We start from the raw sequence: 26,251 nt of genomic DNA, 5'->3' as shown, positions 1-26,251 counted from the left end.
AGACTGAAGAAGCACTACGTAAAAACAAGTCCTAGATATACAGTTGTGTGGAAAACCAAGGTACGTGGCATACTACATGTGTAAAACAGGACAAGAACATGTAGTATATTTAAATTTGCATATATGCACAAAAATATTCTGAAAGGATACACAACAAAGGGAGGGAACCGAGCAGATTTTTCTTACGTACTCAAAATACAATTTTTTTTTTAATGAAAATTAGAAGAAAAGCTTCAAGTGGATGGAAAAAAGTAGGACACTCTTAAATCACTCACTGTCTTAATTCTTCGGGAATTGTAAACCAAAGCCCTTTTGGAGAAAGTTTGTCCTAGAAATGTTAAGAATCTTAGGTTTCGCACTTAGCATAGAATTCTTAGCACTAGGCCACCCCTTCTCCTGAACAGAGAGCTACCGCCAGACATGTGACTTAAAAATCACTTCCAGCAGGCCAGTTGCAAACCCATTCCACTCTTGGTGGAATGGTCCCAGGAGGATCAGGGATAAGACAAGAAAATGTGTTTTAATCCTGTAAAAAGTCATCATTCTTAGGAGACTGTTCAAAGGACATCAAACAGAAACAGTAAAGGAGTACCACGAGTTGGGGAAATAGTTAATGTCACTCAGCATAAAAAGGTTTTTCAAAAGTATAAATTTTAAATTGTACAAGACAAATGCCCACTCACTAAATTAGTGAAAACAACTCAAAAGATTAAATCAAGGGAGGCTTGGGGAAACATACGATATATAACTGATGGAGAGCCTTTCAGTATAGTCACTCGGAAATAAAATCTGGAAACGCTTAATGAGAACCATGGAAATCGAACAGAACCTTTGACCCAGCACTTCCATGTTGAGGGACATACCCCAGGAAGTACCTCAAAGGAAAATGAAGCCTTCATTTCCAAGGACACAAACAGTTTTACTATGCATGACAGTATGAAACTGAAATTACTCAACCAGGGAGCGACTAAGTAAAACTACGTTATAGCAAAAATACAAAGAGAAAAGACATCTGCCATGAAAATGCTAACCACAGAAATACAGACGTATGGAAACATCTTTGTTTAATATTGTGCCATGAAAGGAGCAGAACACAGAACAGCACGCAGACAATGGTACAACCCCATGAAAATTAGGGACGTATGGTATGAAATAACAGAAAAGATGTATATTGGTCTCTGCCCCCGGTTACTGGCATCAAGCTTCTAAAACGCTTATAATTTCCTGAGTGATGAGAATGTCTTTTGCTCTAATGAGGTGACTGGGGGGGCTGGTCATCAGAAAAGCCATGTGACGATTAGAGGCCTGGAGCTTTCCAGCCCATCCCCACTCCAGGAAGAGGAGAAATCTGGAGACTGAGCTCATGAGGGATCATGCCTAAGTGACGAAGCCCCACCCCCAAATCCCAAAAGTAGGCGGTTCAGACCGCTTCCAGGCTGTTGAACACGCGGAGGTGCTTGGAGGGTGGTGGGGCTTGGAGAGGGCGTGGAAGGCCCATGGCCTTCCCTGTACCTTGCCCTGGGCTCTGGGCTCTCTTCCATCTGGCTGTTCACCTCTCTCCTTTATCATAACCTTTTATAATAAACTGAAAAATGTTGTTTCGCTGAGTGCTCTGAGCTATTCTAGCAAATTATCAAACCCAAAGAAGAGGTGGTAGGAACCCAGATTTATAGCTGGTTGATCAGAAGAACATGTGACAACATAGGACTTGTGACTAGCATCTGAAGTGGGGGCTGTGTGACGTGACACTGTCTTGAGGAAGACAGTGTCAGGATTGAGTTAAATTGTAGGACATGCTGGTGTCGGGGAATTGCTTGATATGGAAAACACACATTTGGTGGCCAAGAAGTGTCAGAAGTATTGTGTGAGCAGAGTATTGAGACTATAAGGACAAAACAGGGAGTCTTTCCCACAGACACACGGCAAGAGGATAAGGAGAGAGAGCTTTAAAACTGTTTGGTGTGAAAGGGGGAAGGTTGGGGGGAGGGATAAATTAGGAGGTTGGGATTAACATGTACGCACTACTATCTATAAAATAGATAATCAACAAGGACCTCCTGTATAGCACAGGGAACTCTATTCAATACACTGTAATAATCTCTATGGGAAAAGAATCTGAAAAAGAATAGATACATGTGTATGTGTAACTGAATCACTTTGCTGCACACCTGAAACTAACACAACATTGTAAATCAGCTATGCTCCAATATAAAACAAATTTTTTTTTAAAGTTTGGTGTGAAAAAGCATTTTATGTATTGTGTTTGTACGACAGCTATTTTGTGGTTAATTTCGAATGATTATCTCAGAATCCTTTTTTTAATAGATCATACTGAACAAGTTCTGCCTTAACGAGTGGTAAGCCATTTTCCCAAGAGGCCATAACAGAGACCTCTTAGCCATTAAATATACCATTTGTATAGTAACTGTTGGCTAACTTCCGGCAGAACACTGGTAATGTGACTGCATTTAGTGCTCCGGGTGGGTTAGTGGGTTTCTATTTCTTTTCTTCAAAGTTGTTATGGACAAGCAGTGAGGCAACCTGCTTGCCCAAGGATTAAGACTACATAACCCAGGCCTACACATTGCACGGCAGTGCCACACAGAAACTGTGGGCTCACTAGTGGTCAGAGTGGGCACCCGGGCCCAGCGGGACACCATTCAATTTCCTAGCCTGTCTGTTGTCTATTTTCCGGAACAGCAGACATGGGAAATGCTCTGGGTGGGGCCAAAGCATCTGCACTTACCACAGCTGACTGGATCTTCATCAGAACCGTCTTGGCAATCCATGTCACCGTCACACGCCCACCGCTGGGGGATGCAGTGCCCGTTGTGACACTGGAAGTTGGAGGCCTCACAGGTGTGATAGATGGCTGCCAGAGAAAGAGAAGAGAGAAATGGTCAAGACGTCCCTCACCTCCGTGCTCCCATCACCATCAGGGGCCAAGTGGAGAGAAGGCTTGTACTAGATCACAGGTATGACCTGGGGCTGCCCTTAAGGTGGAACATTCAGGTTGCCTCCTGAATGGGCAACAGCTTGAGGCTCTGAGTTTATCAGTGTTACAAGCACAGATATACATGTTAAAAAAATCAGTCACTTTCACAACAACTTATGAGGTAAGAAGTATTCCGCCTTTTACAGATGAGAAACAGGCTTAGGACGCTAAGAAGCTCGCCCACATTCACAAAGATAATGAAGTAATGGCACCAGGGCTGTCCAAATCCAAAGCCTGTGCTTTCTCCACTCTACCTGGCTACTTTATCTTCTCACTCATCCAGATTCTGCAGGATAAGGACAGGCAGTGTGTGCTCAGGGGACTGGGTTCTAAAGCTGGTCCCCACTGTGTGGAGGCCTCAATTCCATCATCTATTTTCATATCTAAGGACCCCTGTAAGTTCTGAAAAGCCATGATTTTATAATTCTAAATAAACCACCCAATTTCAAATGTGGAAAACCTCAGGTCTGAAGAGAATAAAAGATGTATCCAAAATCTAACTTTCTGGACAGTTGAGAGAGACATCTACCAGCCAATAATACGGGGCGTTCTCTACAGTCATTAAAAGAAAAAAAAAAAAAGGCAAGTGAAACAGAGCCACTGTTATAAATTAACAGGTTCATCTGCATACATGGGCTGAGGCCACCTGGAATTCGTTTAGAAAACGTCCCAAAACCTCGGTCAACCTATTTCAAATGCATAGTATCCGCCTCAACCCCAACCAACACTACTAAGCGCCTTCTGCATCAGATTTCCCTGTCCTCCTCTGACACAGGGAGCAGTTTGTGTCTGTTTGTTGCTGAAAGCCAGGGCTGGCCTTGTTTACAACTGGCATAAAATAATATAACCAAGACAGACGGGCTCTCTTGGTTTAACTGTGTGGACAGGGCGTTCTAGCAACAGAAGGAGGCAAAACAAACAAAAGTGGGTTGTTGAGTGCACACCATAGTTATTTATTCAATCGAGATGGTTGGTAATAGTGACTCAAGGGTTGGGAAAATGGGCTTCCAACGCCCTCTAGAATTTCTACTGCCTTTGAGGCTATTTTTTTGCAGTAGTCTGAAATACAAAGCACCTGATTTTTCAAACCACTTTACAACAAACGGTTGTCCATCATCTGTTGACTTATCTCCTCAAAGACCAAGGCTATATCGGGTAGCATGCAAATAAGTCTACAGGAAGTTTCAATATTTTACAGCCTTTGGCAATCAGAATCCATTAAACATCTTTTTAAAATATACTTATCTCTGATAAGAGGAATAAGTGTATCATGCATGTTACATGAGCTTTGCCCCAGTAACAGCCATTGCCTGGAATACTTCTGATTTATTGGTTTTACAAATCTGACAGCCCTTCAAAAAATTCCTCACCAAAGCCTTGCTCGCTTTCATAAAAGATACTGTCGCCTAAACTCATTGCCATACTGATGTACTTGTTATTATTCAGCCTATGCATTTCAATTCCAGTTGAAAACAATTGCAGAGCGTTAATGAAGTTTCCAAATGACAATTCTGGGGGGCATGTTTGAGATCTCCAGATTCCATCACAGATGCTGAGTCAAGAAAGACTAATTAATTTGCACCATTTCATTCAAGTAGCCAGGTAGGGCTGGAATGCTTAACATACTCTCTTTTTCTGAATTGTTCTGTCTTCTGAGTAACTTACTAGCTCTCTGTCATTGAGTGTCTGATGAATGATACATGCTCAATCGATAATATTTTTTAATTACAAGGATGAAAGAGATGGACTTTAATACAGAGTAAAGAATTTGGGGAAGATGAAGAATCCTTTGCAGAGCAGGATTCATTGTGACTCTAAGAACAGAAAGGCTAATGGGGCAAATGATCATGAAGTTCGAATACCAGGGTTTCTAATAGAGGCCATTATCCTCCTACATATTCTCTGACTTGGGCAGATCTCTCCTGACTCAGCAAGACCCGTTGTGACACCTAATCAAAAGCATGAGCCAAATAAAAGTGGGGCAGAAGAGATGAATTAATTACTGTGACAAAAGAAGCACTGCCTTATTATAAAGCACTGGACTATTAGGAAATGAACGGGGAAAAAGAAATGCTAACATCAACACAACTTGAATGATTAATAATGTAAAAAAATAACATAAAGCATGAAGAAAAGCGCACTGAAAAATAAAAGGCAGAATTTGAAAAAGAATCAAATAGAGGGACTTCCCTGGCGGCACAGTGGTTAAGAATCCACCTGCCAATGCAGGGGACGTGGGTTCGATCCCTGGTCCGGGAAGATCCCACATGCCGCGGAGCAACTAAGCCCTTATGCCACTACTGAGCCTGCGCTCTAGAACCCACCAGCCACAACTACTGAGCCTGTGTGCCATAACTACTGAAGTCCACACGCCTAGAACCCATGCTCCACAACAGAGAGAAGCCACTGCTAGGAGAAGCCTGCACACCACAACAAAGAGTAGCCCCCACTCGCCGCAACTAGAGAAAGCCCGGCGCAGCAAAGAAGACCCAATGCAGCCATAAATAAATAAATAAATTTAAAGCACACATGTAGTACACCAAAAATTATATACATAAAAGAGAACCAAATTGAAATTCTAGATATAAAAAAAACATAGCCATGGAAATAAAAATAGCTCAGTGGGTGTGTGAAACAGTAGATCAGATCCAGCTGAAAAGAGAATTGTTGAACTGGAAGAGAAATCTGAGGAAGTAACTCAGAGTCTAGCACAGAGTCATAAGGAGACAGCAAATATGAAAACCAGAGGCATGAACACCAGAATGAGACAGTCCAGCAAATGGATGATAGTTGCTGCTGAAGACAAGAGTAGACAAAGTAGCAAACAGATACAGCTGAAAAGATAGTGGCTGTGATTTCCCAGAATTGATGAAAAATGTAAATCCTCAGATTTTAGAAGGAAAACAAATAGGATAAATAAAAATACTCCCACACCTAGGTAGGTGAAACTGAATAACAAACAAAACGCAAAAAATGTAGAGACAACTGGAGAGAAAAGAATGTCAGACTGTTGTTTGAACAGATAATCTGAGAGGAGAATTTAAATCAATACAAAACAGGCCAGAAAAAAAGGGACTAACTCCATCAAAATACTTAGGGAAAATTACTACAAATCCAGAAACCCAGATCCATCTGAATTCAGTTTTGAGATCAAAATAAAGACATGTTTCTATAAACAAAAACTTGAAATTTACTACTCACAGACTCCTGCTACAAGAAACACTGAAGGATGTGCACAGAAAGGAAGCATTAAGTACAAGAAGCAGAAGCAGTAGACAGGTAAGTACCTATAAATAAGTTTGGTTACTAAAAAATAATAATGATGACTAATTTTAGGATTTTTAAAACGTAAAACTAAAATACAAAGTATTTCATGTTTTAAAATACTAAATATATACGAAGTATGTCAGTATTGAAACTGTGGTCAGAGACTGGAATCAAAGCAGGTCGAGGGGAGGGGAAAGATATTAGGAATACACATAAGATGTCTAGGGCAACAGCTAAAAGAACAGAAATGAAACATTTACGTTCAAAATCAATGCAGAGGGATGGAGGGGGAGGGATAAAGGAAACTCAATTCCATAGAAAGCAAAACAGGGGGAGGGGAAGAGCCAAGAAAATGCCCGGCACAGACCATGCATGAGAGCTGAGGCCCACAGGACGTCAGTCGACCCATTTTTTTTGGCTCTGCAGGTGACTTAATTTACTAGGCCAGGAAATGAAGTAACCCGCCACACATCAAAATGAGCTCACACCTGACCCCCGACTATTCTGAGACGACAGACAAGGAGAATCATCTTTAAAAGGTTTGGAAGCACAGCCATTGGAACAAGGCTGCAGTTATGGTGCAAGCACGCTACACGTCCCCAGGTAGCCCTGCCAGAGAAAACCAGAGATAAAACGAGGAGTCTGCGACAAGCCCACCCACAGAATTGAAGCTGTTCATTCTTTGTGGAGGATCGACACATGCACCTAAAACACACGTTTGACTAACGTGCTTGTGCTAACAAGATGTTCAGTCTCCTTCAATACCGCAATTTACAAACGGAAATGCCCAGGTGCGCCCCTCTAATTTACTTATTTATTCATTTATTTGTGGTGTGCGGGCCTCTCACTGTTGTGGCCCCTCCCGTTGCGGAGCACAGGCTCCGGATGCGCAGGCTCAGCGGCCACGGCTCACGGGCCCAGCCGCTCCGCGGCATGTGGAATCTTCCCGGACCGGGGCACGAACCCGCGTCCCCTGCATCAACAGGCGGACTCTCAACCACTGCGCCACCAGGGGAGCCCCACCCCTCTAATTTATTAACCAACTATCTGCCCAACTCAAAGCTTCCGAACAGCACTCATATGCTTCCTGGGCTGATGGCAGTTCCTTTGCGGACCTTGGTTATCCCTCCTTCTGCAGGCCAGGCTTGCACACGGAGAGAAGCAATCACCTGCAGTCCTTCCAGAAGCAGAGGCGCAGACACCGAGACTGCGCCAGAAAAGATATGGGGGCGGGGGGGAGTTTACGAGGGGGTGGAATCTGGTAACATCACAGATCAGCCTGTGTGATGTACCTGGCCTTTGACGAGCTCCGTTTACTCCTTAAAGTCATGTAAGGTCACCTCTAAAGTAAAATGAATGGAGAGTTACAGTTGTGTAGAATTACCCAATCAACAGAGGTTCTCTGAACTGGGCACTAGGAGAATATAAAGGAGTAAAATATCATTTCTGCCCTTCACAAACCAAATCTAAAGCAAAGCACAACACTGATACGTAAGTGTGGGACATGATAACAGATCTACTTTTTATTTGCTTTTACAAATTAGGAGGCATGCTCTGAGCTCCCGGATGCTGGGCGGTGTGTAAGAACTGCTGGGGTACCATGGGGGAAAGAGAGATTAAGACACGGGACTTAAGGGATTTAATTCGCGAGACTGAAGATCCATTCACAGTGGATGGCAAAATGAAGCCTGAATGACCAGATCTCCCCTCTCCACAAAAGGGTTAAAGGAAACATCTTTACCTCCATCACTGGAGGGATTTAGGGTAGAACGGAATGACAATTTCTAGAAGAGGTTGCAGAGAAAATTTACTCATCAGAAGTGGGCTTTGTTTTCCTGACTCCAACTTCCCCAACTCCTTACTGTCCCCGAGTCCACCATGATGTATACGGCCCTCATTCATTCATTCACTCACAAAAAACAGTGGAGTGAACATGAGTGAACTTAACACCCAACAGAAGAATTACAACACTACTTCTACCTTACACCATCCAGCCTTCCTCTCATATTCTAATGTTGTTCCCAAATTTACTTTCGATAAAATCTTACCCAACACAGGTGCAAGCACAATTTAAGCTTTCAGTGTTTAGGGAACCCCTTGATGCTGCATTCCAAAACATGCGCTAGTTCACTGTTACTCAATGTATGGTCCCCAGACCAGGGGTCAGTCTGTAAACTCTGTTACTGGTCCTAAGGAAATAAGCTTGAGCCAAAATGTAAATCCACTCGATCACTCAGGAGACTGTTCAGTTGAACACTTTTTCATGGCAAGACCTTCTCAATGGAGGAAGCAGAGAGTTGGTTAAATTTTCGGCACAAGCTTATCAAAGACCAGCTCTTTGAGAAGCACTGATCTTGCTGGTTTCTAAGGCCCATTTCTTACAGCCTAGATTCTGCGATCACGTAGGGCTGCAATGCTACCCAGCACGTGAGCAGGGAAGTGCTTCTCAGGCAGTCCAGGGAATACTGACCGGTACAGTTGGCTTCGTCAGACCAGTCCCTGCAGTCGTTGTCCCCGTCACACACCCAGGAGGAGCGGATGCACATGCCAGAGCTGCAGCTGTATTCGTCAATCCGGCACTGGTGCATTTCTGCAGGTGAGACCACAGACAAGGATCTGAGCACAAGAGCTTGCCCGGAATTCTGTCTCTGAGGTCAAAGCTCCTAAGGGTTACAGATGCACCCAATATCCCTATTATCGCTGATGATCCACGCATGAAGACTTTAACCAGGGATGGAAGGTCCTCGAGGATGGTGCCCAAGTACAGCTGGCCCTCCGGATATTCAGGTCTTGCATCCACAGATTTGGCCAACTGTGCAATATGTACTGTTTACTATGTTGAATCCGTGGATGCGGAATCCGTGGATATGGAGAGCCGCCTATGGGACTTGAGCACCTGTGGATTCTGAAACCCATGGTGGGTCCTGGAACTGATACCCCGTGGATACCCAAGGATGACTGTAGTGCGCTGCAAATGGGGCACAGGTGTGCTGAGATCCTGACACCTCACACTCTGGCCACCAGTTGCCTCTAGGCGACAGTGGCCTTGGCCATTTATCTTGGTGCACTTTACAAATATCATTTTCTATGCCTCCTATGTCAGGAAGAAGGTTGGGAACCAATGCTCTGGCTGCCCAGAAAGCCAAATTTTCAAGAAACAGACTTCCAGAGACAGAGCCTGTGGTTTCAGAACAGGAGTAATGAGAAAGCCGAGTGTGCTGATCGATGTGAGATGCTCAGTTCAGGGAAAGAGAGATCAGTGCTGAGCTCCCCAAACAGAAAAGCTGGTGACTTCCTGTGGGCAGAGCTCCCGGGATGCTGGCCGCTGGGGCTGTCTCAAGAAGGGTGGGGGCCGGAGACAAACGAACCAGGGCAGTCTGACCAGGACAGGAGGGGCAACTACACTGACAACATCTTTTGCAGGCCCTGGGGATACTAACAAAACAGAATTTTCACATGGAATTGTAAAGATTCTAGGAAAACAGGAGTAGCCAAGCCCGGGGGCCCGGGGTGGCTGCCTCAGTGAGAGAGGTTGATGGTGAACTGGGGAGCAGATACTCATGAGGAAACAGTCTGGAGACTCACGAAGAGGACCTGGATCTGAGGTAGGGACGACCTGAGACCTTGAGGTGGACTCAGGTGCACCAGCGTGAATGGACCATGAACAGAGAATCTGAGGGACAGACACCGTTTAACGGTCCAACATGTGTCCAGTGAGTGGGTGAGAGGACACATCAGAAACAGATAACCACGTGGCGATTCCTCCCGACGAGAGCAAAACTGGCTGCACACATTAACCCTCTGAGTGCAGAGGCGGACGTGGGAGGAATGAAGGGAAAACAGTGCAAACCCCGAGGACTGTTTCCTGGAACTCCGTATTTTTACAAAGGTGAAGGAAAATTATGTAACCACTCCCCCCCAGAGAAGTGCTCTGAGATCCAGGCTAGGATCATTTCCCCCACTCTCCTTATTTGAGTCCCAGTGAGTCAAACCCCCCATTCGTGATGCTGCAGGCCCCGTCCAGAAGCACACGCACAGCGGGACTGGACCTGCCCCCGTGTACAGGCAGGGAGCCCACAGGGCCTCACCGAACCCTCACAGCGGCGGGGTCAGCATCCGGCCCCCACACGCACTCCCCTCCAGGCTGGGGCACTCTGTGTACTGTTCCATCCTGTGACAGTCAGTAGCTACGGGTTTGGTACCCAGAGCCCATCAACTAAGACAGGGCTCGTGAAACTGACAGGGGAGGATTATGCAAGAAGAAGGGCGTGGGAAACACAGTCCCAGTTCCCTTTTCTGACACAAACTAACTGTGTCACCTTGAATAAGCCCCCTGACCTCTATGGACCTCAGGTGTTTCATCCGGAAATCAAAAGGACTGAACTAGAGAATTCCTACCACTCCTTCAATTCCAACACACTATTTTCCTAAATAAAAATGTCCATTCAGAAAACAGATGCTCAAACAACGTTTGTACCATCCACTGACTTCTAACAGGGTTTACTGAATTAGATCAGTTAAAAAAAAAAAAACAAAATGAAAAAACAGTTCACAAAGGTATAGCTCTGAGTCTCCAGGAGGCTAACGTCATAGCTGCCCAGAGGCGTGCGTGGGCTAAGGCTGTATAGCTGTTAATAACTGCCTGAATTCATTTCGAAATCTTCCTAATTCTCACACTCATGTGTACAGCATCTCTGCAAGGAAGCAGGGTCCATCACTCTATGAATGAATCAATCCTATCATGTGAATGGAGGTGGCCATGCAGCTGATGTCATAAATCCCACAATGGCTTTCAGAAATCCTCCATTTCCAACCCATCCCATGAGCCAGGGTGCCGCCCCCTCTGGAAGAGGATTCCTGGACATCACGTCCCCTTACCACAGTGACTTTCATCGCTATTGTCGCCACAGTCATCCTCAAGGTCACATTTGTAGGACAGTGGGATACAGGTCCCAGACTCCTGGCAGCGGAACTGGGTGTCTGGATCACAGATGGTAGTAGCTAGGATGGGAAAGAGAGACAACATGCTCATTAGGTCCAGTCAACTCCCCTCAAACACAAACATCCCACTGGAAAGCCAACTGAAAAAGAGGAGGAAGCAGATTTTAATTGTAATATGAATTTCAACAACAGAATCGAAACCTAGACTTACAGAAAAAATAAACTGCGTGAGAACCTGAAATTTACAACCAAGGGAGATAAGGGCCTCTCTTTCCATGGACGGATTCCAGACCCGAACAGGGCTGGGAAGAGTGAGAAACGGTCACTGAGCTAGGAGACAGCATGATGCGTTACATCAGGGGTCCCTGGTACCGGTCCGTGGCCTGTTAGGAACCAGGCCACACAGCAGGAGGTGAGCAGTGGGTGAGCGAGCGAAGCTTCATCTGTATTTACAGCCGCTCCCCATTGCTCGCATTACGGCCCAAGCTCCGCCTCCTGTCAGATCAGCGGTGGCATTAGATTCTCATAGGAGCGTGAACCCTACTGTGAACTAGGCACGAGAGGGATCTAGGCTGCTCGCTCCTTATGAGAACCTAATGCCTGATGATCGGAGGTGCAGCTGAGGCAGTGACGCTAGCGCCGGGGAGCGGCTGCAAATACAGATTGTCATTAGCAGAGAGGTTTGACTGCACAGAGACCATAATAAATCAATGCGCTTGAATCACCCCGAAACCAGCCCCCCGCCCCCGTCCATGGAAAAACTGTCTTCCACGAAACCGGTCCCTGGTGCAAAAAGGTTGGGGACCGCTCCACTATATAACCTCCTAAGATCCCCTCAGAAGTGACGGTGTCTTCCTAAATAAATGGCAGAAATACCTTCATCTGGAAAACTACCGTTAGGAGGCCCAATTTTACACACAAAGCTGGCTCCTCACCGTACAGAGGACAGAGGGAGGGTGAGGTAAATTCTGCAGCGGGAACAGAGGCCCTGCAGTCAGGCGAGACGGGGTTTCAAATCCTGGCTCTGCCTCTTCCTCTAGCAATTAATTTTAACCTTCCTGAGCCTCAGTTTTCTCCACAGCACAAGGAAGATAAGGTCACGTGGGCAAGCGCTTGTGATGACAGACACAAAGACCTGACGGGGGTCTTAATTCCACCAGCCGCAACTTACTTCACCCAACCCCCCCTGGGCTTCCGGTCCCGCTACTGTAAAATGGAGATAATACCTACCCTCCTGGCATTATTATGAAGGTCAATAAGAAAACAAGTTTGGGACCAGCACCCATCCTTAGGATGTGGATATAATGGGCTCTAAACAAATGTCACGTCTCCTCCCATCCTTACTCTCGCCCTTCTGCCTCGGAATGTGAACACAATTCGATTTTTCTCCCCCTTCTAAACAGAAATTATCTGGGTTTAAGCATAAGCCCTAGAACCTTCCAGAAAAGGCTTTGGGAAAGAAGGCTGCTCCTAGAGCAGCCAATCCACAAGGAATGACGTGATAGAACAGAATCTTGGGAAGAGGGTGGGGAGTATCAGGAAGTGAGAGGCGGGTGGCAACCCTGCAGTCAGACGTGCCCGGCCACTCTTATTTGCAGCTCCGTTTCTTCTCCGTAATTGAGTTCATGGTGGGAGGCAGGGGATGAATGCAGAAATGACAAGACTGCAGGGGATTCATGTCAGAACCCCCAGCGGCTGACAGCCACCCAGGGCAGGAGCCTGCCGAAGAGGAAGGAGGATGTGCCGACAGCATCCCTCCCACGTCTGCCTTTTGTTGCCACGCCTCTCCTCTTCCCTGGCAGCTGACGGGATGCCTCGTTTAACTTCCAGACAGCATTGCCCAGCCACGGCCTGTCCCCTCCTGCAGCCCTGCCCAGGAACAGGGTGCCTGCCCCCTCCTTGATCAGGGAGACCCTCAGGAAGGCTCAGATAAGCACCACCCTCCTGGCTCCCAGGCTCCACGTTTTACACCCTGCAACCCTCACCCCCTCACCTCTGACACATCTGACTAGTCCAGGACCCGAGCCGCGGGGAATTGCAAGAAAGCGGAGCAGAAAGCAAGTCTCAGGGGCTCGGGAGGGTAAATCCCGGCTGACACTTGCACCTAACCAGACGGAGCGCAGAGCCAGCTGCATACTTCACTCCGAGGAGAAGCTTCAACTCTGCATGGAAACCTGTGAGGCCACAGCTCAGGGGCTGTGGGGAAGGAGATGGAGGGAGGTCTTCCTCGCAAAACACTGAACCCATATGAGACCCCAGCTCATCCATCTAGTAGAAACCAAAGCCCAGGAACCCCAGGAGGAATCCCGAGCTACTGGAGCACGAGGTCATCTAGTTTACAGCTCTCTGCTTCCGCTACGCCTCATTACGTCCGGGCAGTTTTCTTACAATGTGTTAATTCTAAGAAGCGTCTCCTCGCCCACCCTCTTCCGTAACAAACTCCTTTGCAGAATCTGCTCCAATGATGTTAATATCAATTAATGTCACAAATATCGCACCTTCCTGAGACCCTGGTAGGTACAGGAGGTTTGATCAGTGTCCCTTTTGCAGGAAAGAAAAACACACGGAGAGGCTGGTGCTCTCCCAAATCTGCTGTTGGTAAGCTCCTCTCCCTCTGCGTGAAAGGCAGCCACCGAAACCAAGGAAAAATGATTAAGGTCTGGTAATAACCTCCTATGAGCCAGAAAAGGCAGTACATAGGATTGCAGGGCCCAGATGAGTTAACGAGTTGACTGTTCCTGAAGTTGCTTTCTGGGAGGAGGGGCATATGAACAGGCACTGTGCTCTACAGATGGCTGGCAAAATACCTTCCCCAGAGGCAAGGTGGGTACACAGAGACGGGACACACCCATTAATCTGTCCTTATAGCACAAAATGAGAAATGAGCTTCTGGATTTCCAAAGGCAAAATATTTGGAAGAGAAGTCTTCAGACTGGTCTCTGGCTTCCCTGCTCTGGCCTTTCTCCCACCTCATTCATTCTGCCCATGCCTTTATCTTTCCAAAGGCAAAATCTTATCCTGTCATTTCAATGTCATTCCAAACTGTTCTTCTGATAAAGTCCAAAGGTCCTTGCTACTCTGGGCCCCAGGCACCAGGCCACCCTCCCCTTACCCCACAGCTCCCACTCAAGTTCTCAATAACCCACGCTGCTTTCCGGCTCCTGCAGCACACACCGGCCTCAGGGCTTTCGTCCATGCTGCTCCCTTGCCCGGAACTTTCCTCCCTCTACCTCTGCTTGGTTCACCTCTGCCCACTCTTCCTAAGGACCTCCCCAAGTCTGATGGGAGCACCCTTCCCGAAGCTCACGGCGCTGCCCCATCACAGAGCTCATGGCTCGAATGTACCTGGCTGGTTACTTCTCTGACTCCGCTTCAGACTGTAAACTCTGTGTCCACTTTGATCACCAGTTTATCCCCAGGCCTATCACAGAGCCTGGAACACATGGTCCTCAATAAACACGTGTTGAGTGAACGGGTGAACACATTACTGACTGACCCCTCCTTAGGAGATGATGTCGAAGCTACTAAAAATTAACTGAAGAAAGATGGCCAACTTTGCAGTAAATAGGTTATCCATTATAAGCAGTTATTTGTTTGTCCTTAAACCCTGCTAAACAGAATCACATACTTTCGTAGTTGGACCTCAGAAATTACATAGTCCAAAGATGACATCTACTTGCATACATACCAATGTTCCCACAACCCAGGCCAAAGCTGGCATCACCAATTAGAACAACCTCTCCTGAGCCTGGCAGGTAGCCAGCACCAACTGACTGGAGGTAACAAGGTAAAAGCCTGTTTCCCATCTCCGAAAAGGCTAAACATTAAATTTATAAATCAAGGACTATCACCTGGTCACCTGCCCCAGGTCACCAGCTCTATTCACAGTGGAAGAGCCACAGTCAGAGCCCAGACTGCCTGACTCCCAAATCAGCTCAGTTCCAACCACGCGATGTATTTGTAAATCTCTTGCAATGAGTAGCTAGCTTACTTAAGTGGGTTTGCTTTAATTAATAATAAATATCTAATATGGAAATGTGTTTTCTCCAGCCACTTAAATGGGCATCACTGATCATGGGGGCCCCAGACTGCAGACCCCACCCAGGAGGCGCCGACCAGCCTTCCGAGTAATGGGAAATGCCTATCATCCCGAAAACTCGGCCAAGCGGGGACTCACGGCAGTTTCTCTCGTCGCTCATGTCCCCGCAGTCGTTGTCAAAATCACACCACCAGATGCTGTTGATACAGTTCCCATTGCTGCACCGATACTGGTTGTGGAGACAGGTGTTCTCTGGCCATCGGGGGAGACAGAGGAGGAAACGAAACCAATATCATTCTTCCTGCTGGACCACAAGGCTTTCTCTTTTGAGTGTCCATTTGTCTTACTCAAATAACAGGCCTTAGACGGCAAAGGGGAAGGGGGATGCCACACACACGTGCCCACCGGGAAGCAAGCGTCCAAGGAGGCCCCCTTCTCTCCTCTTTTAATTAAAATTGGAGAAGAGGCAGCTAGCAGCGTCAGAGGGGGTTACGATGATGAAAAAGGAGAGTGATGGTGCCAGGTGGGTCTAGTGGATACAGTGGGTCTAGTATCAATGTTATAAAATACTAATTTCACAAGGAACTCCTTAAGGGACTGTGTACCAAGATCCAAACATATATTCAGTGTATCTATATAGTTTATATATACTATGGTCATATATATTCACATATATTCCATTTATTAACGCGGAGGGTTATGGAGATTTGCTTTACATATTCGTGAGGATTTTTTTTCTGCTTCTTCAAACCATGACTTCTTCAAAGCAAGCAGTTACAATTCCTCACACAGAAAAAAAGGCACTGTTTAGTTGACTGGGTCGAGAACACGTGATGACTGGCCTCCTGTTTGGATAACCAAAGGCATTCTGACAGGGATACAGAGAGGCCCTCTTCTCCTGCTGGAATTCAGTGTTAACTCCATTTCTTTCCAAACAACTTTAAGATGATGTCGAGAGCCTGAAAGAGAGTCTCCTGTGTCTTAGAAGAAAAGGTTCATTTTCTTTCCGTTTGTATTTCTTAAGAGAGCCCAGAAGGCCACTTTGGGTAAATGGAAAAACTAGACAGGAAAGAAAGATTTAGCAGGTTTTCAGGGGGAAAATGTTAGAATCCGTGTTGAAAGGGGGAGTGGAATGAGGCTGCTGCCGCCACTTGGCCAGGGCTTGGGAGGAAAGGCTCGAAGTCCTCCGCAATATTGGTTGGAAAGTTCAGACTTTCCAGGCTGGCAGGGGGCAGGGGGCAGGGGGGCGGGAAGCTGCTGGATGAGATGTGGTGAACTCTGAAGGAGTCCGACCAGTCCCTTGCCCAAGTCAGGGTGGTCCGACTTACGGACGCAGGAGAAGCTGGAGAAGATAGAGGTGGGGCGTGGATGAGATGAGGAAGAGGTGGGAAAAAAAAGAAAGGGGCACTCAGAGGAAAGCCTACATGTCCAGACACTAATCCTAAAAGCAGCTCTTATTTTTAAAGGAACAGCATGGGCCCATTCTGGATGAGGACTGAGGGATCAAGGGCCTTGGAACCCGAACCAGGATGTCTGTATCTAGGGGGGTTTAATTTCTACCTTGGGCACTTTTAATAACCCCAAACATGAGTGCATCGAGGACACCCGGAGCGGGGACAGAAGGGAAGGGGGATGGTGGGAAAAGGACAGCGACGCACCTTCTTTGACACACGTGTTGTTCTTCAGCTGATAGCCGTGAGGACACTCACACATCAGGTCCCCGGACGGGAGGGTGCTGCCGGACACACCGTCTGGACACCTGCAGCTTCTAGTGTTGTTGGCCTTGGGCAGACACAGCAGGCTGCACGGCCTGGACGCACAGGAGGTGCTTCCTGGAAAGGAGACAGATGGTGGTGGCCAGGTTAGTAAACACCAGGGTGCACCGAACGCAGGCCTGAGACCCAGGGCGACTTCCTCCTTCTACAGACCCAGCAACACGAAGCTCAGGAAGATAAAGAAGTGGTGAGTGTGAGACGGGCCCCGGCTGGATCAGATGGCCCCGGAACCAAGCCAGGCACCCACCGGTCCTCCTGGGAATCTGAAATCAGGACGCCGAGACACCACAGGGTAGGTGGGGAGCTGGATCCGGGAGGAGAGCCATGCCCCATGGGTGTCACAGGTGATGCAGGGCATCACAGGTGCTGCAGGGCAAGCCAAAACCTGTACAAATCAGAGCCGTGCAGGTAGGATCAGTCTGCAGCGTCAGGAGGACGAAGCCGACTTAGGGAGAGAAGAAAGGATGACACCAGGACGAGGGAACAGGGAGGGGGAGGAAGGACGGCTTTGCCAGGCCCAGCCCCAGTCCCCATTGGCGCACCTGCACCTCCTATATTGGGTTCCTTCCTATCCCCCCTTCATGCTTTCCACAGCACTTTTCACTTGAGTTAGCCTGAGCGAGTTTACTATACCTTGTGACCCAAAAGCCCTTAATTAGAACATACACCTGAGAAACGACAGGGCTCGGACCAAAATCTGGGCCTGCCCTTCTCAATTCCTTTGTGCCAAGGCACAGCCGCTGAGCTCAATGAGGAACCAACCAGAGACCCATCAGGCAATAAATCCAAATGCAATGAACCCACGTAAGGACCAGTCACTGTTGATCTAGCCCACTATTTCCAATCTCTTCTCTGGTTTAGCTTTCCAAAGAGCGTGCCGGCTAGAGTCCACACAATCCTCCGCTGTGCCCTCAGGGGAGGACTTCTGTGGATGGGCAGGGATGGAAAAGGTGTTTTCTACCCTCCACGTCTTTCTGGGAAGGAGAGAGAGGACCCATAACCATTTCCTAACAACTGAAAATACGATGCGACTATAAAGCAATGTGAAAGCCATGTAAATTAAGAAATGTATTTTTTCCTTTTGCCTGTGACTACTCATCACCAAAACTGGGAAAAAGAAACATAAATGCTTGGATAAAACTCAACTGATAAAGATTCTTCAGCTGTGCCATCTCGTGGACAGAGAACCCCACCGGAATGAAATCCAAGTAACCGGTTTCCAGCCAGCCAAGATCTGAGCTAGGCCACGCCTCTGCTGGCCTCTGGTTGGGAAACAGGGTTCATTAATGACAATCAGTACTCAGATGGGTGATGACACACTCAGAAGCCTTGGATGTGTTGGCACCTCATCGGTGTTTAACTGGTATTACACATAAAGATAAAAACCCCCGTGGTACAGCAACAGTATTGCTTTCATACTAAGGATACAAGAGCACAAGGCATTACCAAGTAGATAAAATACACACATCCACAGGGGGAGACCTGTATGATGAAACATTCAAAAGGGGTTTGCAAATGACTCCATCAACCTATAGGCTGGATTATCATAGTGAATAACCTGCTGACTGGAGCAGAAATGCCAGAAGCCAGCTCCCGCTCATCTGTTCCGTGGGCAGACACTGTCCCTTTATCTCAAATACACCTGCCGTGGGCTGCAGGAGGGAATGTTGAGCTGCCAGGAACGAAAACAACCCCATCTGGGGTTCTGGAACATGTTCTTTGTATTCAAAGGATGCTGTACTGTTTGACGTTACAAGAAATTGAATAACAGAATATTTGAAAAATACTCAACGACAGGAGTATTTTCACATGGGTCGTGTCTGTAAAATAACACAACTGACATTTTCCCGTGCAGGGCAAATGCTCCCACCCAAAGAAGCAAGAGGTGAAAGTACAGTGCCCAAAGGGAGATGCGGTAATTCAGGAGATTGGTCTCAACAGACTTGAATGAATCTGCAGCCCGAGAGGCAGGGCCAGGGACAAACCCCAACCTAGGCAGGCAAGTCACTGACCCCAAGAGTTAGGCAGGGCAGGAGTGTGTGGGCAGGTCCAAAGCCACAGTACAGAAAACGGGAGTTCTAGTTACAGAGAACCCGGGAGAGCACAGAAGGAGGATTCAGCAGAGTTCCACTACAACACAGCTAGAGACCCCTCACCCAGGATGCCACAGCCTTTTGTGGGCAAGGTGGGCAATGTGAAGAGTGGACAGCTGACAGTCTTCATCTCCAAAGATGTTCCTTTAGAAGACCAAACACTTAGCCCCACAGTGTCTTCACTAGGCGTAGTCAGAACACTGTTAGATTTCCTCTTTGGAAAACTCTCCCAGAACCAGTTTAGGAGCCAAAATTGCTATTATCTCGCTTAACGATCTACATACTTTTGACAATTATCAAATCCACCCCACATAATAAATATCTGCCTTCATTATAGATACTGAAAAGCATGTGCTTACTGCCGGCTCTGAAGGAGAATTCAAAGAACTCCAAAATATTTTAACCCATTACAGCATCAGTTGCCTACATTAATAGCCTTGCAAAGTAAGCTGTTTCAAGGAAAAAACACTCTTTATGAAGAGTTAATTCCAGTAACGCTGTGTAAAAAACAGCCAGGTATAAAGACAAAAAAATGCATCTGTTTATAAACAAATATCCCAAACAGACACTTTGCAAGTGAACAAAGTTCTTATCCTAAACAAGAATCAATCAAAATCTAGTATTTCTCGATCACTGTTGTATCCCACGGCACTGCTAATCCAACAACAGATCACAGACGGAACAGAGCCTGACGGTTTTATTGAAGTTCAAGCTTTGAAGTCAACTAGGCCACGGTTCAAATTCTCACCACTTACTAAATGTGTGATGGAGAAAAGGTACGGAACCTGACTTCCACATTCTCATCTATAAAATGGGAATAATAATACGCATGGACTTGGGGAAGGTTAACTGAGGTTATACAAGCCCACTGAGCAAGTCAGTGTGGTGCTTATGACACAGCAAAATCCCTCAGAGTAAATGCTGTTATCACTTTACACATGGCTAGTACAAAGTCCTGTGTGTGTTAGGAGGAGAAAACAAAGTTAATAAAACTCGACTGGCACCAGGGATCGCCACTACCTGTCATGAACTTGTAATACTCTCAGTGTCTGACAAAGCAGACAGGATTGAGCAAACAAGTTCAAGGCCAAGAGGCACCCACTGCACACAGGCAGTGCTGGCAGCCAGGTGCCACCGCAAATGCTTTGATTTAACCCAAACCGGCCTGAGACATGACAAACTGGCTTCACTGGCCCTGTGCCTGTGGGCAGGAGGTCCCCGGGAAGCAGGAGACAGGCCATGATTTCCCCCGTTATGTCCCAAAGAGTCACCTTCCTTTAAACTAGCCAGAGTAGCTCTGGGGTCACAGCGGTGACCGCATGGCAGCTGGGATGAAGTGACCGGCCGAGACTCGGGGTGGGTTCATCGGAACACAGGGTTGCAGGAGCTGAGGCTGTGTGCGCAGCTGAGGCTGACAAGCACATGTCAAAATGCAGACCTGCTTTTCTGGACGGGGAGGTAACTTGAAGAAGCGCTGAGAATTCCCTCGGCTTGCCAGCGGGGCGGATCAGTAGGGCTGGGTGTCCACCATCAAAGGCCCTGAGATTTCAGCCCCTGGAGCTGGAAAGCATGATTCCTTTCTCTCTCCTTATTTCATTCTTTTTTTTTTTTAATCTTTTTCTTTTTTTTGTCTTTGAGAAAGTGTGTGTGTGTGTGCGTGCTTTTTTTGTATTTTGTCTCTCTGCCCTATTTCAAAACAGGCACCTCCTCTAAGAAAGAATGTGACTTCTCTGTCTTGTGGCAGAACTGGAACAAAAGCCCAGCTCCTAAACAAGGGAGGGGTCTTTGGGAAAGCTAATTCACATCTGAGATTTTGTTCCCTAATCTAGAAACCATGGACCATAATACCAGCCCTGCCCACCTCACGGGTCAGCTGTGAAGACGTAACAATAATGCAGACTTCCATTTCTAGAATACTTTACAGTTTTCCAAGTGTGTTTTCATGCTCTCTTCATTAGTCCCCAAAGGATAGCAATGATATCTATAACCGTATTATTTCCCCTTGTCAATTTTCTCTTAGCACAGGGCCAGCCAAAAACCACAAGACAATATCAACGTTCTAGTTCAAAACAGGAAACCTAGCAGTCTGTCAATAAAGGAGAGTCAGCAGACCCAGGATGCTACTTAATCCTGCTGAGATAAAGAGGGCTCTTCTTAAAGGGACTATTCTTCTGGGGAGTACCCAGATCCCCCTCCTCTAGAATCAACAGTACGGTTGGGAGATAAACAAGGGGCAAGGGCCGTGCAGTAAGGAAGAAGGTATCCTACTGAATAGTCTCGGACCCCAGGACCACCCAGTCAGAGCCTTGCAGCAGTCCTTGAAGCCTCAGCCCACAGTCTTTCATACACCCGTTCTCTACACCTACCAGCAACACTCCCCACCCCCATCCCTTCTTCTTTCAACAAGTATGAATTGAGCAGCTACTGAGTGCTGGTCATTGGTAAGATTACTGAGCAAAAACAAAGACAGAATCTCCTTCTTCATGGGGTTTAGAGTTTCACAGTGGGGACAAGCGAATTAAGTCATCATATAACTAGATCTCACATTGCGAGGGAAGTAGGGCTCAACGAGCAACTGGTCATCTGAGCAACCAGAGAAGACGGGACTCCTGTCGGAAGCTATGCACCCAGCACAGCATCGCTCCCTGTCAGGGTGCCAAGCGGGGATTAAGTGCACACTGGGCCTCTCCAGCTGCAACAGAAGCCACACCACCCATCAGTCAGGGGCCAAAGGCAGGAGGAGGGTGTCATTTACCCACCGAGCACCAGCGTTCCAGGCAGGCAAAAACATGCTGTCTTCCAGCTGTTTGTGTATCATTAGAAAAGAAATTAAGATGTCACAGGAAGAAATTAAATAATGCACATGTTGTCATGACAGGCTGCCAGATCCCGCTTGATCAGAGACTGCCCACACCCAGCCCCTTGCAAGAGATCAGCTCGACAGAGATTAAGGAGGAGATGCTGCCTTACCGGTTGTTTTCCCCCGGTAGAAAATCTTCAGGTCCATGGGCCCCGTGAGCCGGTTCGCCAGAATCGCCATCTCAGACCCACTGTATTTGGAAGCTCGGAATATGCTGAGCTGTGACCAGTCGTCCCAGTAGATGTCATTCTAAAAAGAAAACCTTTGTTCGTCAGTCAGCTCTTCTGTCTTTTTTTCTGGACCCTCATTCAGACCAAGAGCTCCATCGTGCAGTGGACACCTACCATTCACTGGCTGAATGATCAGCCTGATCAAGACCTGACTTAAATGCAAGAGTCAGTGATTTTATCCAAACCTCACCAAGGCATCCACACTGAAGGAACCACCCCAAAGAAACTATCCGATAAGCATCCGGTAAGTTTGACCACAAGTTGAACCCTTCCGTAGAAAAGTTGAACAACCATTTTGTGTTCTAGAGTCGAAGCACAAGTGATAGGCCACCCCCAGGAGGCAGAGGTGGGACAGGGCTCATCTCAAGACATCAGGGAATGAAGAGAGCAAACCTCACAAGAGACCAAGACACAGAGCCAGGGACTTCCCTGGGGACTCAGTGGTTAAGAATCTGCCTGCCAATGCAGGGGACACGGGTTCGATCCCTGGTCCAGGAAGATCCCACATGCTGTGTAGCAACTAAGCCCACATGCCACAACTACTGAGCCCACGTGCTGCAACTACTGAAGCCCGCACACCTACAGCCCATGTTCCGCAACAAGAGAAGTCACCGCAATGAGAAGCCCGCGCACCGCAATGACGAGTAGCCCCTGCTCACTGCAACTAGAGAAAGCCCACGCGCAGCAACGAAGACCCAATGCAGCCAAAACATAAAAAATTTTTAAAAAAGACACAGAGGGCTTCCCTGGTGGCACAGTGGTTGAGAGTCCGCCTGCCGATGCAGGGCACGCGGGTTCATGCCCCGGTCCGGGCAGATCCCACGTGCCACGGAGCGGCTGGGCCCGTGAGCCATGGCCGCTGAGCCTGCAAGTCCAGAGCCTGTGCTCCACAACGGGAGAGGCCACAACAGTGAGAGGCCCACGTATCACAAAAAAAAAAAAAGACACAGAGCCAAAATGAGGCTACCGATACTGAAAGGCAAGCCAGGAATTTTCATGGGATGCAAGCTCAAACTTTTGAAAGGTGAACAGTGAGCATCCTGGATCCCGGGCAGCTCTGTCTGGCATCCCTCCCTATGGGCAGAAAGACAGTGCCTCCAATTCAGAAATGAGCTGAGTTTCTAGGTTAGATAAGCATCTCTGCAAAAACCCAGAGACAGCAGGCTCTGCACCTCAGTCTGCTCCTCACAGACACTGACAGGTTGCCCAATGCTGGAACAGGTGAGGCCCCACCTTAAAGACAGCAATGGCGTAGGGGTGTGGGAGGTTGTCCAGGATGACGGAGCGCTGCTGGCCGCTGAAGGTGATCCGCTCGATGCAGTCCAGGTAGGCATCCGTCCAGTAGATCCACCGCTCGTCCACGGTGATGCCATTGGGCCACTTCACGTCCTCCGACACAAGACGATAGGCAGCCGAACCATCCATGTCGCTCCGGTAAATGCCAGGCCTCAGGTCCCCCCAGTCGGTCCAGAACATCACCCTGGCCAAAACCGGGGAAGAGCACACATCCCATCAGAACTGGGGAAATGGGAGCTCAAACACTGCTCCAAAGAGACAAGCATTCAGCCGGTTAGTTCAGCACTGTTATTATAATCTCTAATTCTAACAGGTAAAGCCACTTAATTACTTGACCCACAAATTCTTTTATTGGAATTTATCTATGGTATCATCAAGTTATGCAAAGACAATGTACAAAGATGTTCACCACAGCATTGTTCATACTAGCCAAAAAAATATACATAGGTGTGTATACACATATATATTTAGGTGTATATACATGTATACACACAAATATGTTAATCTATAAAGTGATACATTATGGTACACACAAAAGAATATTATGATGTCTAAAGATCTACATGTGCTCACATACAACAATCTTCAAACCATATTAAATATTTTTAAAACATGCAGAATAGTAAATATCCTATAATCCTTTCTGATACGCATGTGTGTGTGTGTGTGTCTGTGTGTCTGTGTTTAAAGGGCATACACGTGTACACGGGTAAAAATAAACTCTGAATGATAACTCTTAACCAAGAAACTGTTAACAATGATTACCCCTAGGAAATGTGAGGGTGAAGAGTTAAGAAAATGGAGGAAACAAATATTTTTCATTTCATAAACTTCTACTCTCTTTTAATATTTTTAATCAAATGCGTATCTTATTTTCAGAATTTTCTTTTAAAAATCGATCTAATTCTCAATCATAAATGCTACAAAGCCTCATCCAGAACTTCCCTTTTAGCTCTGTTTCCTTACGTTAATAATAAATTAATAAAAAGCACCTCTGCATTTCCCAAGTGCATACAAATTGCTGGTAAGAAAACACAAGCTGGGGGGCAGAGAAAAGAAGCAAGGGGTTAAATGTGTGTATCACACGTTAAACTCAAGATAAAGACTTCATATCCAACTATGTGGGCCTGACTATGTCCAGAGAGACTTTTAATACTACCTTTTGTTAGAGAAACACCCCACAGCTGTGAGACATCTGGGTGCCTACAGAGATTCTGATGCTTGCTAATGGAAAGGGGATGGAGTTAGCTGCCCAGGATGACTAAGTCATGGTTCCAAGACTTGCAGGTCATAGATTATTTCAACCACATTCATTAGAAACAAGTTTCTGTCCAGCAGTTTGCCTTTCCATGAGAATCTGTCTGTTGCAGCATTGGACACACACAGATTTCCTTTGGGACCACACTTACCCGTCTTGGGGCACGAGGACCAGAGCCCTGGGCCGGTCAAGCACAGAGGAATTGACAATCGTGAGTCGGAAGTCGCCATCTGGATTCCCCACCTGACAAAGGAGGGGAAAAGGCCAAGATGGGTCTGAGCTCCTTCAACATTGCAAAGTTTCCTACTTGGCTCCCTCCTACAGATGGGTCCCTTTATGGCCGCCTGATTCCCCTACAGACTGATCTGGAAACCTGCCCTGACCTCCAGCCAGAATGAGTTCTTCCCTCCTCTGGCTCAGGTGACAATTCTCACACAGTCTGACAGCGGAGCCAGCGCCACCTGTGCCCCCAGTTCTGGGGGCTTGATGACCTGCACGAAGTAAGTGCTCACTGTGTGTTTACTAACTCCCCCCGCCTCCGCTGCTCCAAGCTCCAAAGCCACCCATGGCTCTGCTTTGTCCACAAAACAAATGCTCAACGTCACCGCCTTGCCGTTTAAGAGCCTCCACAGACTGCTCTCTCCACATTCTCTCCTCCACACAGGCTCCTACAACTTCAGGGAGGCTGATCTTCTCATGGTTCCCCAAGCCTGACATACCTGCTCCCGTCTGCTCCCACCAGATCCACCCCCAGGCCCACCGGCTCTGCTGACCCTTCTGAGCCGCCTTGATCCAGGGGCAGCCACTCTTACACCATTTCACACACCGTATTTCAGTTGTACACTGTGGACGCGTGTGGACACTGAAGCTTTACCTGCACCCTTCTAGCAGAGCGCTGACCACACTCAATTAAAAAAAGGAGCGGAAGAGTAATAAGAAGACCACCGACGCACTGCTCAGCGTGCGCCCGGCGCTGTGCATCTTTCCTTTCCGTTCTCAACCGCCCTGTGAGGGGAACACTCCAGTGATCCCCTCCTCGATCAGGGCTCAGCTCAGATGTCCCGTCCCAGACACTTCCTCTCCCCAGTCACATTGCCCCATTTGATGTTCTTTGCAGCACGTGGCACCAATAGGACGGATGGACTTATTTCTTCATTATTTTGCTTGCTCCACTAAAACCTAATCTCTCTCAGCACAGGGACCTGTGTGTCTTGCCTCCTGCTGTATCATCATGACCTAAAACCATACCTGGCACGAAGTGTGCCCGGAAACAGCACTTGTCAAATGACTGAATGGATAAAGGAATCCTCACCTTACAGATGAAGAAACTGAAGCTTAGAGGGGATGAGAAACTTGCCCGAGTCACTTAGCTACTAGAATAAAGACTGAACCCAGGGCTTCCCTGGTGGCGCAGTGGTTGAGAGTCCGCCTGCCGATGCAGGGCACGCGGGTTCGTGCCCCGGTCTGGGAAGATCCCACATGCCGTGGAGCGGCTGG

The 26,251-nt window shown here is 47.3% G+C and overlaps 1 protein-coding gene across 1 annotated transcript in view; it reads right to left on the bottom strand.

The window, feature by feature from the left end:
• Positions 1 to 26,251, bottom strand: part of SORL1 (sortilin related receptor 1) — a 160,701-nt gene that overhangs the window by 43,690 nt on the left and 90,760 nt on the right. Inside the window, exons 19-26 of the mRNA XM_060160633.1 lie at positions 24,906 to 24,997; positions 23,434 to 23,680; positions 22,081 to 22,219; positions 16,901 to 17,074; positions 15,381 to 15,494; positions 11,141 to 11,263; positions 8,733 to 8,852; positions 2,747 to 2,872 (exon numbers count right to left, since the gene is read on the bottom strand). Of these exons, the coding sequence (XP_060016616.1) occupies positions 2,747 to 2,872; positions 8,733 to 8,852; positions 11,141 to 11,263; positions 15,381 to 15,494; positions 16,901 to 17,074; positions 22,081 to 22,219; positions 23,434 to 23,680; positions 24,906 to 24,997 (1,135 nt within the window). The remainder of the gene's footprint in view (positions 1 to 2,746; positions 2,873 to 8,732; positions 8,853 to 11,140; positions 11,264 to 15,380; positions 15,495 to 16,900; positions 17,075 to 22,080; positions 22,220 to 23,433; positions 23,681 to 24,905; positions 24,998 to 26,251) is intronic.

This window comes from Lagenorhynchus albirostris, chromosome 9, assembly GCF_949774975.1.
Source record: "Lagenorhynchus albirostris chromosome 9, mLagAlb1.1, whole genome shotgun sequence".
NCBI classification, from domain to species: Eukaryota; Metazoa; Chordata; class Mammalia; order Artiodactyla; family Delphinidae; genus Lagenorhynchus; species Lagenorhynchus albirostris.
Note: the sequence above shows the minus strand (reverse complement) of the source record. Positions and strands in the feature narration are given on the sequence as shown.